The 15,665-nt window shown below is 40.0% G+C and overlaps 1 protein-coding gene across 15 annotated transcripts in view; it reads left to right on the forward strand.

The window, feature by feature from the left end:
* Positions 1-84: 84 nt before the first annotated feature.
* srcap (Snf2-related CREBBP activator protein) overlaps positions 85-15,665 on the forward strand; it is a 30,263-nt gene continuing 14,682 nt past the window's right edge. For 2 of the 15 annotated variants that reach the window (XM_005156308.6, XM_005156311.6), the window contains exons 1-19: positions 85-293; positions 2,355-2,436; positions 2,729-5,550; positions 5,777-5,818; positions 6,653-6,898; positions 6,990-7,175; positions 9,796-9,936; positions 10,039-10,234; positions 10,387-10,556; positions 10,715-10,802; positions 10,888-10,977; positions 11,217-11,387; positions 11,499-11,719; positions 11,809-11,986; positions 12,070-12,206; positions 12,332-12,501; positions 13,388-13,580; positions 13,708-13,844; positions 14,043-14,229. In XM_005156308.6, coding sequence (XP_005156365.2) covers positions 3,184-5,550; positions 5,777-5,818; positions 6,653-6,898; positions 6,990-7,175; positions 9,796-9,936; positions 10,039-10,234; positions 10,387-10,556; positions 10,715-10,802; positions 10,888-10,977; positions 11,217-11,387; positions 11,499-11,719; positions 11,809-11,986; positions 12,070-12,206; positions 12,332-12,501; positions 13,388-13,580; positions 13,708-13,844; positions 14,043-14,229 — 4,920 coding nt within the window. In that variant the 5' untranslated portion in view covers positions 85-293; positions 2,355-2,436; positions 2,729-3,183. Of the gene's footprint in view, positions 294-379; positions 682-1,267; positions 1,479-2,354; positions 2,437-2,728; positions 5,551-5,776; positions 5,819-6,652; positions 6,899-6,989; positions 7,176-9,795; positions 9,937-10,038; positions 10,235-10,386; positions 10,557-10,714; positions 10,803-10,887; positions 10,978-11,216; positions 11,388-11,498; positions 11,720-11,808; positions 11,987-12,069; positions 12,207-12,331; positions 12,502-13,387; positions 13,581-13,707; positions 13,845-14,042; positions 14,230-15,665 lie in introns of those variants that run through there. The other 13 variants (XM_073918508.1, XM_073918515.1, XM_073918510.1 and 10 more) reach the window with 7 other exon arrangements.

Here is a 15,665-nt window from a genome sequence, read left to right on the forward strand (position 1 = left end):
CGCGCTGAAGCACGTCTCGCGAGATGTCTGCTCGCTCCGCAACTTGGTCAGCAGTCGTTCGTTCCTCCATTTCGCTGCGTCGAAAGTCTCCTCCCCGCTACCGCTAGATTCAGCGATCCCGGACCCAGTCTCACTCGGACCGTTCTACAACTTGATCCTACGAACCTGCCAGTACCTCACTGGGTACCGAGAGACAGATTGGGAGAATCTCTACACGGATTGAGTACGATTTGATGCGGATGGCGACTCCTTCAGCGAGAATTTAGTAAAAGAAAAGTGCTCGGAAATTTCAGGTAGGTGGGAACTTAAGATGGCGGCGTTGAGAGGAGGGGGGAAGCTGGGGAGGAAGTGATGGGAGGGGGAGGAGGGAAAGGGGGTCACTGGGGGGGATTGTGTCATGGCGGGACAAGTTGACTTTCATGTAGACGAGTGATTGAAGTATTAGATTTGTATGGGTACAGTGCGGCCTTTCTTGAGCTGACTCGGTTAGATCAACTGCACAGTTCACAATTGATCATACTAACGTTAAGGTGTTAATTACTTTTAATGCAGATTGTATAAAACATTAGCGAGTCGAATTGTGTTCCGGCTTCCTTTGTGCTGCACACTTTTGATCAGCTGGAAACGAAACTGCAGTTTGCTACTGAGGCTGCTAACGTTACAACAACGAAGTTGCATATTGTGCGTTACTTTGGTCTAGTGTACTTAACGTAACTTTTAAAAAGAGTTTTGAAATCATCCGTTAATTTGACATTCAAGTCATGAAAATGCAGATAGTCTGGTATATGATAAAACATGACATTATACATGTTGACTGTTGTGATAGAAATTCCAACTCATTTCTGCGACTCGATTCTTTTGAACAAAGAACCGGTTCGGAAACTGGTTCAGTGATTCTTTGTCTCAGTTCGGCGTTTTGTATTATTTAACGTTACACAAAATAAACTACCCTGTGTTCAGCTACATGCCCCCCTTACTTTTCTATTACGCAATTTAACATCGTCCAATCACTTTGGATGCGTTAAATATTACAGCTATAACGTTATAAATGTGTGTGTGTGCGCGCTAACGTCATTGAATAAAAGTTAGACAATTTCATGTGCTTATTGCTTGAATTGTAAAACAATTGCGTGGTCGTGTTTTTATAACTAAATTTCCGTAACATTTCCGCTAACTTTCGTTTTGAAAAGATCCGACTCGACAGAACGAGTTGTCCACGAGTCAGGAATCGCCACTTGACTGGCATTTTTGTCTAGCGTGACCCCTCGCAGTGACGTCAAGAGGTCGTTCCTGTAAATGGGTGTATAAGAAAATGTCCAGTAACACATGTATGTTTAGTGACAAGCCTTTAAAACTCCGCGATATTAATTTCGATGAATTGCAGTTTGTTCCCTGTCGTTGCATAACTTCTTATGGAAGTCGAAGTGTGCACGCGCGCTCCTTGCCCGTTCAGTTCAGCCCTTTGAGAGCTTGAGACGGTGTGTGTGTGTATATATATCTGAATGCGTTTGTCTGAGTCAGTTAATGAAATAATAACAATGTCTCACCTACTATTACAAAAAAAAATCACAGACTGTAGCGCCCTGCCATTTTAAATACCAACCATATAAATTAAACGTTACCATGTCGGCTCTATTGTAAGGTCTATGAGCTGTTAGCATTGCTAGCATGCTAAAGGCCCATGTGAGCGCGTCCGCTTCGTGCATACATACCTACCGGCTGCATTCGTTATTTGTGTTCGGTATTGTTAACACTATTATTGTCTTTATGAGTGTATAAACAGCCTTAACTTTAGAAGAATAAATCCGAATCGGCGGCAGATTGTCGCTAAAGGCTAGCTTATCGTAAGGCACCCGCACTATTGTACTGAATGTGAGAATGTTTGTCCGGCTATACAACAGTTTCTCTTTTTAACACAAAAGTGATTGTGTTTATAACATGTGAACTGTTAATGTTCCTATTTAAAATCACAGTACCTTCCTTAATTTACTATGTGTTTGGTGTAAGCCGACTATATGAAGGAAGTAATATCAGTTTTATATACTTATTAATTTTCTCCAATAGTAAACATGAACGCTGTCAGTAACACTTCATTCAGCCAGTGAGAAAAACTTGTTTTACCTGTGTTTTCTCAGAATTATTAATCTGCACTTGGATTGTAAGTACGCATCACGTCGAGCAGATGGGTTTTGAGTAAATTACATAATCCTGCTGCAGTTTAATAATCAATACTTTGCATTATAATAACATCACTCTCCTCGTACCCCTTCATGCAGAAATGTCTTTTGGATTGCATATATGTTAGTACAAATAGAAGATATAATTTATGAAATTCATTCAGTGTTTATTGTTAGACCCTCAGATGCAGCAGTACACTTGATCTCAGCATCCTGGAAGTGGAAATCACGGAAGAGACTGGTGCTTCATCACATACAGGTATTTATTCATTTATTAGGTCATTACCTTTAAGTTTTATACAGGCTTTCTCAGAATCTGCAGTCGTGTATTTATGCAGAAATGGAGCGTCTGTCACTTATAAAATTATTTAAATGTTTCAGCCATAGCTTTTTATTTCTTAAATATTAAAGCATTTTTCCAAATGGTTTAAGATTATAATTAAAGTGCCGTTTCTGTTTGCTGTTTAAATACTTTCATGAGAAGTTTATAAGCAATTATCTTGCACTTTATAAAGGGTTAATCATGTAATGTGTCACTTCTGTACTTTCAGGTTCAGTGTGTAGCAGAGCCGGTTCTGAAGCAGGGCAGTCTGGGGAAAAGGCGGTGCAGCAGCGCACCTGTCCGGCAGAGGCTGTGCTGGGTGGCACCTCCGCGGCTGCGCAGAATGTGGCCGGGCCACCCCAGCATGCCCTGCAGCCAGTCGCAGCTGCCACTCTATCACTGTCATCAGTTGACATCGGCACTGGATTACAGCAGCAGAAGGGGGACTCAAAGACTGCATGTAAAGAACAGGCCATTGCTCACATTCAACAAAACAGCGGCATCAACAATTCAGAGAAGCTATCAGCTGCCCAAAGAGGACTGGTGTCAGCTACAGCTGAAGACTTACAAAAGCTTACTCCATCAGACAGACTTTTTGAGAGCAGTACTGATCTTACGCAAAAACAAGGCTTGCTTTTTGTGTGTAACACAAACAAAACAAGGCTTGGAAACAGGCAAACCGCTATGGCGGAAGGATCCAGCACAGACCACTGCCAAGATTGGAGCCAACACCATGGAGATACGGGCGGTGTCTCTGCCCCTTTTCAGACCGCAAAGGGACCTTTGCCTCCAGAGACAATCAAATTGGACTACAAGAACGTGTCTGGAAAGGACACATCTGGAGAAAGCCCCAGTGCCCCAAAAACTGAAGTCACCCCATCTGTCAAAGGTGCAGTTAAGTCAACCGATAAAGACATGGAACACCCAAAACCAACTCCCCTTTTTGAGACAAATCAGACTGCGGCCTCGTCTGTGCTGCAGAAACAAAGTACAACAAATTCAGCGACACAGCTTTGTAAATTTGACTCTAAAGAAACTATGGAAGATGTCACACGAGATCTGCTTAAAACAAGCAAAGAAGATGACATTAGTGAAACCTTGTCAGCTGGAGGAACAAAGCAAGGAATTAGTGGAAATTCTATTTGCTCAGGATATTCATCAAAACAAGGGGGGCAGCACATTACTCCCAACAGAGGAAATAACACTCCAAATGACTCGGATAAGGGCAGCTGTTATCTCACAGAGACATGTAGTCAAACACAAACGTCTACGCAAAAGACAAGCACCCTTCCAAAAACACCTGGCATCCCCACCTTGGTCGAGAACATACAGTGTGTGCAAGAGCTAAGTTCTCAGTACCTACATATAAACCCCAAAATGGTTACTTTGTCTAAAGAGACCAGTACAAGGGGAGATCTGTACTGTAATGTGGCTGCTAAGGAAGTACTTTGCAATGTTTCTGTTGATGAACCAAAGTTGTCTGGGCATGGTACATGCACTGACACTGCACATGTCTCCATAATGAGTGAAAGGTCACAGGTCATGGGTTGTGGCTCTTCTGATGTGATTTTGAAGCAGAATGACAGTGCCAATCAAATTGAAATATCCATGTCCTCAAATCACCAACAGGATGGGAGCATCCTGCTCACCCATGCAGAGAACTGTGTGACTTCAGAGGGGTTAGAATCAGATCAGCCAAATCTTTCTGACTGTTTGGTCCAGCAATTACAAGAGTCCATTCCAACAGACCATAAACTCTCACAGATTCAGATTTGCCTGAACAACACACCGGATATTGTGAATGAGGAGGAGAGGCAGGAGATGAATGCAGAGGCTCTCAGTGCTGTTGAAGTGAAAGATTTGATTGATGTAGGTATTTTAATGCAGCCAGACATGGAGGATACCTGGCTGGTTGTAAGCGAGATAGACGGACAACCTGAGCATGGCGAGATGGAAGTTAGCGACGAGTCTCTGGTGCAGTGCCCTGAATCCCAGTCAACTGTTGCTGTATATGAATGCACAGTGCCCTGCTTTACATCAGCTGCCATTCACAGTGATGTTAAGCTGCTGTTAACTGACAAAGAAGAGGAACCAATGGAAACATTGACGCAAGACTTGCAAGTCCAGAGTAATCTAGGGTCTCATCCAGCTACACTCAAATCCACAAAGGAATTAACCATTATGTCCTCTGCTCAAAAAGAGGTAGCTGCAATCGTCAAACAAAATAATGATTCAAGTCCCACTCTTGCAAAAACGATGACAGGGTTAACCTCAACACTGCTGGATGTCACACTTGATTCTGTGCATGATCAGCAAGAATCTGTTGTGGTGGAAAATACCCCAGGTGTGTCATTAATTTCACTGGGCACGATTGACCCAAAGCTACTGATCTTAAAGAAGGATGACAGGCCTGCCCTTAAGCAACCTTCTTCCCTGTCTGCTAGGGTCGCAACCAAGCAGAACTCATCTATCCTGGATAGATCTCCTAGTAATGAATCGAACAAAGTTTCAGAGTGCCTTGCTAAAACTGATACAGCTGCATCCTCCAACTTAAAGGATGTTAAGTTACCTGCTGACCACCCTGTGTCTAACACTCTTTCTCAATCCTGGACTGTTTCCACTTCTAATGTACTTTCACAGAACAGTTCTGAGAAAGAAAAGTTATATCAGTCAAGTAGTTCTGGCAAGATGCTTCAAAAGGAATCCTCTGCTGACACTTCTTTATCAACTTCAGTGAAACTCCATAACTCAGAAAGCCACCTTACTCCATCTCCTGGAGGTGTCTGGGGTCCTGTGTCTGATATTGTCCCCTTGGAGAATCAGTCTTTAGATGGCAAACCACTCCAAGATTTAATGTCTTTAGGGGGCGCCCTGGTTTTGGAGCAGCAACAGTTACCGGACAAACTTTTGTCAACAGCGCAAGATTCTCAGCACACCATCCTGGAGCCCCTGGATGCTTCTGTGGAAGAAAGCAGCGACGGAGAGGCTGATAGTTCTTTAGAGGTCCAAAATGAGGACAGTAATGCTGTGACCAATCCAGCAGAGAATAAGGTAAAAAAAGAGTTATCAACTCTCATTACAACTTTACCAGAGATGTGGCAGTGATTTTAAATTGGATGTGTTTGATGGGCATGTTTAGTTACGGTGTGAGCGTCAGAGGTAGTCAGCAAAGTGTGTTCATTATTCAAATCTTTTTGAGACTGTATAAAAATATCTAAACCACAGTTTGATACTAGTGCACTTCTTGGCTGTATATTGAGCCATGTGTGTTTTCCAGCGTGGGCAGAGCAGGACAGACAGACAAGACTTGTTATTGAAGGTAAGAGGTGTCAGGCATCTTCCAGATCTGATCGTTGCAAGCTGATGTGACGATCCTGTTTTTTTCAAATAGTGATTGACCGATACGTGTTTTGCAAAGGCTGATTCCTTAATTTTTTTGGTGTTTGTTCTAATAAAACACATTTAGAAAAATATGGTAAACAAATCTTACACATTACATCATCAGTGAAAGTAAAACTGCCGCTCAGTCAACTGAGGCATATTTTCTGGCTGATGCCAGAAATGGCCAGATATATGACATGCAAAATATATCGGTCTGTCACTACTTCAACTTACCAGCTTATTTTTTTTTTCTTCCCACTATAACTTAAAGGGATATTTCACCCCAAAATTATGATCTACTCACACTGAAGTGGTTTCAAGTCTTTGAGTTTCTTTATTTTGATGAACACAAAGGAAGACATTGTGAAAAAAGCAGAAAAAAAAGAACCATTGGCATCCAATAAGAAAGACACATTCTATGGAAGTCAATAGTTAGAGGTTTCCAGCTTTCTTCAGAACATCTTTTTTCAGGTCAGCAGAAGAAAATAAGTCAAATGGGTTTGGATCAAGTAAAGGATGAGTCAACATGACAAAATGTTCAGTTTAACAAGAAAATAGAGCTGAGTGTAAGAGTATTTTATCCAGTGTAGCATGTGTTATTTAGAAACCAGGAGAGAGGTTATAAGATGTTTGCTCACCACAATGTTCTTCTAGACATTTTATGAAGCACTTTTATCTCTTCTTGGGCTCTCTGTCACTCCTTTGTTCTTAAGTCTGAGTAATAAAGTGCAGACATTCAGCCAGATACACTGTTTTATTTGTCTGCCCCAAGGTTTGCCAGTGGATTGCAGGCAAGGTTACAGCAGCCTCAACTCCTTCCACCTCCCCTGTTCCATGTTCATCTCCGTCTCCCTCATCTAGTGACTGGATTCGTTCTCATACAGGCAGAACCTCACCTATACGCAACTCTAATGGCAAAAACATGCCCTCCACTTCCTCCCAGGGTTCCCAGTCAGAGCAGACAACCACACCAAAATCAACCCCAAAGCATACAGACTTGGCAGAACTGGCAAAGCATGTGAGAGAAAATGCATTACAGCATTTACTTTACTGAATTACATTGATTTGCTAATACAAGAGGTCAAACTTTGGTCTTTCACTTTTAACAGGAAGCAGAAATAGAACATCGGACTCTTGCACTAAAACGTGAAGGTTTTTGGTCTCTGAAACGTCTGTCTCGTATAACGGAACCAGTACGGCCTAAAGATCACTGGGATTACCTCTGTGAGGAAATGCAGTGGCTCTCCGCAGACTTTGCACAAGAAAGGCGATGGAAAAGAGGAGTTGCACGAAAGGTACGTGTTTAATTTAAGGCTGGCTATATTTCAAATATGTCATTTGAATTTGGAAATGTTGGGGTAATTAAATAGTTGTGAGTTAACCTTGTGAGTTTAAACACAGGTCTGAAAATGAGTGCAAAAATGAGTGCGGTAGTCTAGAGCATAGAAGGGGGAGAGGGAATAAAGTGCATTTTCCAGCCGCACCTAGTTGAAAACATCAACAACTTTTTCACATGCCTCGTGCACACCATGATTCAAGTAGAACTAACCAGTCTGCTTCACACTTTGTATGGAATATACACACTTCAATAATAACAGCAGACTAATAACCTCAGACAAACACAGTGCACCCAAACATTCCAGTGCTTTTGACTTATTTTCATTAACTTGCATCGGAGCTGCATCACTGGATGTGCGTTTGTCATCCTATGAGAAAACGCTAGATGGTCGCCTAGCACTCATGCTATTTACTTCATGTCAGAATAACATCACATGAAAATGAGTGCCGTATTGTAGCAGAAAGGAGACTGTAAATAAAAAAAAATGTCGCCAGAGTGGCTTTTTGGTTTCTTTTTTTTTGTGCATCCCTGCCACTAGTTCCCCATCGGAAATATTTTTTTAGCATTCACAATTTGTAATGCATTTGAATAATAATGGCTGGTTCCTTTATTTGAAAGCTCAGATTTGATTATCGTAATTTTTCTGTTTAAAGAGTTTGAGGTTTACTGTATCATTATTATTCACAACTTACAGATGCTGATCTACCATTAAGTTTGCTTCGATTGTTCAGCATTTACACTTTACCATTGCACACACATTTTATACATTTTATCTATCAAATTTAAGAGTCTTATTAACACTTATGTTTATTTTATTATAAAGAGCATTATATATATATATATATATATATATATATATATATATATATATATATATATATATATATATATATATATATATATATATATATATACACACACAACAGTTCTGTCTGGTTCTCAAATCTGGCTGATAGCTGTGCGATATTCTGAAATAAAAGAACTCCTACAGCCTCTTTACCCTTTGTGTATTACTCCGCCCATATACAGCCAGCAAAAAGCAGACATCACAGATCTAAAGTTTAAAAGATGCACGCTCAACTGTTTAACTGTCAGCTTATGATTTTAATTCGGAAGAAAGTAGTTCCTCATACAAAAGGGTTTTTGAGAGTCTCCACGTTTGATTTTGTTTTTATATACACAATTATGCCGTTGAACTGTTGTATAAACGCAATATCACACTTGTAGCAGTGCGATATAGCTGTATATCGGCACTGGCGGGAGGTGTGTGTTGGCACGAGGCCGCAGGCCGAGTGCCTTAGTGCCCCCACCAGTGCCGATATACAGCCATATCGCACTGCTACGAGTATGATATTGCTCATATATTTTTTACTATTAAAACTATTTGCCTTATTAATGTTGGTAAATTAAAATAAAGTGGTTCAATAAATCTAATATTCCTAAATGTATTGTTAAAAATATTCAATAATTATTGATATTGGATGATATGAAACATAATATTGTGATAATTCTTTTGCAATACCCCAGCCTTATTATATATATTGTTTTGTAAACTCGCACCAAACCGCACATCAAATAAACACAGATATGTTTTTGTACTTTGCATTTGTGTGATATACCCGTGTATATAAATATATAAAGTAATTAATAATTTAGAATATTTAAGCCTTTTTAATGAAGCCTGTTTGATCAGTATTATTAAAAATCTGTGAAGACTGGTTGGTTCTAGGTAGTTTGTTTAGTGTGTTCCACACATCCTCTCTCCTCAGGTTGAAATAATATTGGTTGGCCTGCTTCAGCATATAGAATGACCACTGTCTGAAGCAGTAACACAAACATTTCAAATCAAAAGGGAACATAAAGAAGCCAGCTGTAATTTTGCTCCATTTTCTCAAATATTTGCAAACGGTATGGATTATTAGATTATTGACATAATTTGCACAAGCGAGTCCGTACATGATGAGTGGCAAATACTGTGATAATGTTACTAAACACAACTTTGTTTACACTTAGTATGTGCGCATTTCATGTTCTGGTTTACCTTCATTGAATGAGAAAGCAGATTACTGCCAACTGCGGAAGTGTAAAGAAACTCTCATCTCCTGTCACACAGGTGCAGAATGAACACTTTTGTTTTAGTTTGCTGCTGTCTGTTTGGTGTGTTCATTGCAGCTTTTGGTCCAAACAAGACTAAATGCAAAGTGACAACACAGTTGCTTTTAGTCGCTGCTAATTTTTTGGCTTGGTGTATCCCAGCGTTAGGTGTCTGCCATAGGAAATCAGCATATGTTCTCTTCATGTAAGCAAAGCGTGTTACCCTAGTATTAAGCATAGATAATTATGAGACCCTAACATATCAATGACTGTGTTTTTCATGAGCCACATTGTACCCGACAATGTCTACAATAGAGGTTGAAAATGACATAAAATGCTTCAAAATAGGCAACTTTTTTTCTATAAATAAAATTTTGAGATTCGAGCATTGCCTATTGTAAAAGAAACACCTCAATTAAATACTCTAAAATGTAATCTAGAGTTTCAGGACTCTCAAAATGAAAATCTCAACATGTTTTCAGGTAGTCCGAATGGTCATGCGACACCATGAGGAGTTGAGGCAGAAGGAAGAGAGAGCAAAACGTGAGGAGCAAGCCAAACTGAGAAGAGTTGCTTCTTCTATTGCCAAGGAGGTCCGTGCCTTCTGGAGCAGCGTTGAAAAGGTGCTCTTTTATAGGAATCCCTATTGCCATCTCTATGAAATCTGTTGCTATAAGAACGGTGATTCACGCTTTCATCTGATTCCTGCTTATTGCTGTACACAGGTGGTCCAATATAAACAACAGTCCAGACTGGAGGAGAAGCGGAAGAAGGCTCTAGATCTTCAGCTGGATTTCATTGTGGGTCAGACAGAGCGTTACTCAGACTTGTTAAGTCAGTCCCTGCAGGGCGCCCCTGTACAGAGTTCAGACACTGCAGCTGCCTCCAAACAGTCACAGCCTAATCCTGTTGATGAGGATGGTGAGGATTGGCATTTGGTTTATTGTCAGTGTTCAGATAAAGTTACTGTAATAAAATTGAACTGAAAATCTGAACTAGAAATGGTGTGTTTTTGATCACATTAAACAAGTCTTGTTCTTACTGAGCTTATATTGTGGCTTTTTGTCCTGCAGATAGAGACTTTGAGCCCCCTTGTGAGGAAGAGGATGACGAAGAGACTATAGAAGTTGAGGAGCAACAAGAGGGGAATGATGCAGAAACACAGAAGCGAGAGATTGAGTTACTGAGGGAGGAGAGCACACTGCCTCTTGACCAGCTACTCAGTACTTTAACTCTTCCCCAGGTATAGCCATCTTCAAGGGTCAACTCCATCACAGCAGTCATATGCTTTGTTTTCAGCATTATTGTTTGGGTAGCCTTGTTACACAGTCTCTGATTAAAGCGATCTATCACTTTTTTTTTTTTAGTTCACATATATTAAATATTTTTCTAATTCAACAGGATGTTGAATCAGAGGAGGAGGAGTCCGATACCTCATCTTTAACAGTTGAAGATGAAGACAAAGAATTCAGTGCCAATGAAGAAGATGGTTAGTAGCGTTTTACTCTTAACTTGAGAGTTGTATTAATATAAATAGAAATATGCCGCTTAAGTTGCTCTTTGCTTCTCTTCAGCGGAAGATGAAGAAGAAACCATTGAAGCCCAGGAAGTTATTGAAGGCGAGGGAGACCATACAGAGGAACTGGATGACCTTGCTAGAGAGGGTAAATTAAGTTCTGTTTTGTTTAATGAAAGTAGAACTCAAAAGTGTGGGATTTGAGAGATATCTTTCTATTTCTAAAGATGTTAGCTGACCAAACTATAAGTTTAATCATTAATTTTTGTAACTCCTTTTAGAAAATCCTTCATTCTTTAAAGTCAAACTAACTGTGAACCTTTGAAAGTGTAACGCAGAGTTTAATTATGAGTTTAGGAGTACTCACTTGTGTTTCTTATTTCACAGGGGAGATGAGCATGGAGGAGCTCCTAGAGAAATACAGAGGAGCGTATGCCTCTGATTTTGAGGAGCCCTCAGCATCAGCAGACTCCTCAGAGGAGTCAGAAGGAACTGAAGTGGAAGCAGAGGAAGAGACAGAGGGAGAAGACAGTGCTGATGATAGTGGCTCCTCATCAGGTGAGCTAAAATGTATGATGAGGGAGCCACGTGCTCTGATTAGTTGTGGTATTAAGTAAATAAAGACACCATATCATCCGCTTTTCCCACTACGATCCATGGAATTTTCAGATTCTCAAGCAGCTGTAGATACTGAGGAAGAAGATGAGCATGAGGATGTGCAGGAGAGTGATGATGAGGATGATGGAGGAGAAGGAATGGAGGTTTTGCTAAGAGAGGGTGATCAGAGTCCTTCTGTACCAACATCTCCTCGGCCTAAGAAAGAAATCAGCCATATTGCTGCTACTGCTGAAAGCCTTCAACCTAAAGGATATACACTGGCAACAACAAAGGTAGCTCTCCAAGTCCTCAGGATCCAAAGAACACTTTCTCAGTTGGATTATTGTTAACTGTATTTGCTTGATTTTCTTTTTAAAACAAGGTCAAAACACCTATTCCGTTCCTGCTTCATGGTACCTTGCGTGAGTACCAGCACATTGGACTGGACTGGTTGGTCACTATGAATGAGAAGAAACTCAATGGCATACTTGCAGATGAAATGGGGCTTGGCAAAACCATTCAGACTATTGCTCTGTTAGCTCATCTAGCATGTGTAAAGGGTAAAAAGTGCACATAATACTTTATAATCTGTGTTGAGCTCAAAGTGTATGTACACCTTTTTATGACAGGCTTGCTTTTATAGGTAACTGGGGTCCACATCTGATCATTGTGCCAACTAGTGTAATGCTCAATTGGGAGATGGAATTGAAGCGCTGGTGCCCAGGATTCAAAATCCTCACCTATTATGGCAGCCAGAAGGAGCGCAAGCTGAAGAGACAAGTAATTATTACAATAATGAGAATATAAATACAACATGAATTACAAAATAAAATGAACTCTGTGTTTTAATGTAGTTTTTCAGTCATCTTGATTTTAGATTTTTTTCATTTTTCCTTTCTTGTCAGGGCTGGACCAAACCCAATGCTTTCCATGTGTGCATCACCTCATATAAGCTAGTACTGCAAGATCATCAGGCTTTTAGACGCAAGTCTTGGAGGTACCTCATTTTGGATGAAGCCCAGAACATCAAGAACTTTAAGTCCCAGCGCTGGCAAAGCCTGCTCAATTTTAACAGGTACTTGAATACAACAATATCTGTTAAGGGCTTGATCATTTATTATCAGTGGCCTGTTGAACAAAACTCAGAGCCAAATGGCACACTATGCACTTACACACTCATCAGCATAGTATATGAATGTAGCGTTGTCCCAAATGGAACACTACTGTTTTTTTACTGAGCGGAAATTCCCTGATGATGGTTAGAACAATCGCCTCACAGCAAGAAGGTCGCTGGTTCGAGCCCTTGCTGGATCAGTTGGTATTTCTGTGTGGAATTTGCATGTTCTTCCCGCGTTCACATGGGTTTCCTCCAGGTGCTTCGATTTCCCCCATAAGTCTAAAGACATGTGGTACAGGTGAATTGGGCTCTGGTGACCCCAGAATAATAAAGGGACTAAGCCAAAAACAAAATGAATGAATGAATGTTTGATTGACGGTTGGCAACTCAGTACCTAATAATACCTGTTTTTATTGTAAATGCACTACTTGCACTATTTATACTACTAAATGGCATAGAATAGTACATAAATATGTGATTTGGGATGCATAAGTTTTGAATCACCAAATTAGAATGATGATATTAGAATTATATGGATAGATGTATAGGGTTTGAGATTGGCTTCATTGCATCAGATGCAAATGACTTAACGCACAGCTAATTGTCTCAGTTTAGGATTGCACTCTAACCCAGAATAAAATCTGCTCAGGAGAAAGTTGTGATGTGCAAGTTATTGTGTTGACGAACCCTGATCAAAACCAACCCAACTTCTTGAGCCTAAAAACTCAGAATTTGTTGAAATCAACTGCAAATTTACAAACAGGCCTCTGGTCATTTTCATACTTTTTTGTTTTATGTGCAAAACCCATTTAATGAGATGTAATGTTTGTTTATTTCCTTACAGTCAAAGGCGGTTGTTGCTCACAGGAACCCCTCTCCAGAACAGCCTAATGGAGCTGTGGTCTCTTATGCACTTCCTCATGCCACATGTGTTCCAGTCTCATCGTGAGTTTAAGGAGTGGTTCTCAAACCCGCTCACTGGCATGATTGAAGGGAGCCAGGAGTATAACGAGGGCTTGGTCAAACGACTTCACAAGGTAGAGCCTCATTTATTTTGGTTATGGGTAAAATAAGTAAATAATTTTAGTTTAACTGTGGTGTTTGAAGTTATATATTAAAACATTCAGCTGTACATAAGCTTGCTGTATCTCTGTGTCGTTCTAGGTACTAAGACCTTTTTTGCTGCGAAGAATTAAAGCAGATGTGGAGAAACAAATGCCTAAAAAATATGAGCATGTTGTGCGCTGTCGACTCTCCAAAAGACAGCGCTTTCTTTATGATGACTTCATGGCTCAGGCCTCGTAAGTAACTAGGTCAAGCACACATTGATAGGGGTTAAAGTGAGAAAGGCATTTTTACTTTGTTGATGATGTTGTTTGTTGAACTTAAAAGCTCAAGTCTTGGATAGTTGATTGGTTCTTTTTTTGTTAGGACGTCACATAATACTTTCTACCTAATTATTAAACTTTTTCTTTGTTCCCCACACCATATACTCCTAGGACACGAGAGACTTTAGCCAGCGGTCATTTCATGTCTGTGATCAACATCCTGATGCAGCTGCGGAAAGTGTGTAATCACCCCAACCTGTTTGATCCAAGGCCCATACAGTCTCCTTTTATCACAAAGGACATCATCTATTCTACTGCATCACTGGTTCAGCAGGCTCTTGAGACCTCACCTTTTGAGGTAAGTAAATACCAGCAATTACCAAAGCTTTACTTTTGCTTCTGTAGTTCAGTCAGGGGTGTCCGTTCTTGGTCTTGAAAAGCCAGTTTCCTGCTGAACATTTGTTGGGTTGTCTAGAGCCAAAGTTGAAATATTCAAGTGTACTTAATCCCACAATTCACCATGATTCTATGATCACTGTTTTTCTGATGTACAGTCAGTGGCAAAACCAGTGCATTATAAACATTGCTTTAAATGAATTGCTAAATAAAAAAAATTTAAAAATCTGCAGCACTCAAAATTTGCAGTTGGTTTTATGAGATCTTAATGAACTTATAAGTGGAGTAAAGTTAGGAGCATGTGGGAAGTTGTTGAGTCTTTGTTTAGCTGGTTCAGTTGTGTTAAATTAGAGATGAGTAAAGCTCTCTAGTGGGGTCGCCCAAAAATAAACCAATATGCTTGTTTGGTCTAGGCATAGGGATTTATTCATTCGTTTTCCTTACTCCCTTTATTTATCAGAGGTTGCCAACTTATCCTTCATATGTTTTACACAGCGGATGCCCTTCAATGCTGCAATGCAGTACTGGGAAACACCCATAAACACTCATTCACAAACATGCACTATGGCCAATTTAGTTTTATTCAATTCACCTGTACCACATGTCTTTGGACTGGGGGAAACCGGAGCACCCGGAACCACGTGAGCTAGGGGAGAACATGCAAATGCCACACAGAAATGCCAGCTGACCCAACCAGAGCCGAACCAGCGACCTTCTTGCTGTGAGGGGATTGTGCTACCCACTGTGCCACCGTGTCACCCCTAGGCATAGGGATATTCAAAAAATTACAGTGTTTTGCTGAAATGACTTCAAATAATGTTTCTATTTGGCTTCATTTGGGACTTCTTGTTATTTACCTTCTGATTTCCATCATTTCCTTGTGCGAATTACAGTGACATATATTCCTGTCAATACAGTAGACCTGTTAGACCAATGTATACCTAGGGATGCACCGAAATGAAAATTCTTGGCCAAAAGTGAAAATGTGGAAACCAAGGCCGAAAACCAAAACACCAAAATAAATAATGGCAGTTATTAGTACCATTGCATTTATGGCTATGACTTTACTAAAAATAAGGCATTGCAATTAAAAAAAATCAATATTAAAGTTTCAAAGAATAATTTAATTACAACTAATTCAATTATTTATTTAGCACATTTCAACAATGGGTTATCACTTCTGGGAATGGGGACTTTTTAAAGTAAAAAGTAGAAATTTTATTTTACTTAATAACGGCATCAACAATATTTACAGATTTTTAAACAGTCAGTCAAATTAACTTAAACTATAAAAAATGCCCAATCTACAAAACCAAATTTAAAACAATTTTAGTATCGGATTTGCACACTGGTTTGATCATGTATGGATATCAATATAGCGCTGCTTCTGCTCTACCT

This window comes from Danio rerio, chromosome 12 (assembly GCF_049306965.1).
Source record: "Danio rerio strain Tuebingen ecotype United States chromosome 12, GRCz12tu, whole genome shotgun sequence".
NCBI lineage: Eukaryota > Metazoa > Chordata > Actinopteri > Cypriniformes > Danionidae > Danio > Danio rerio.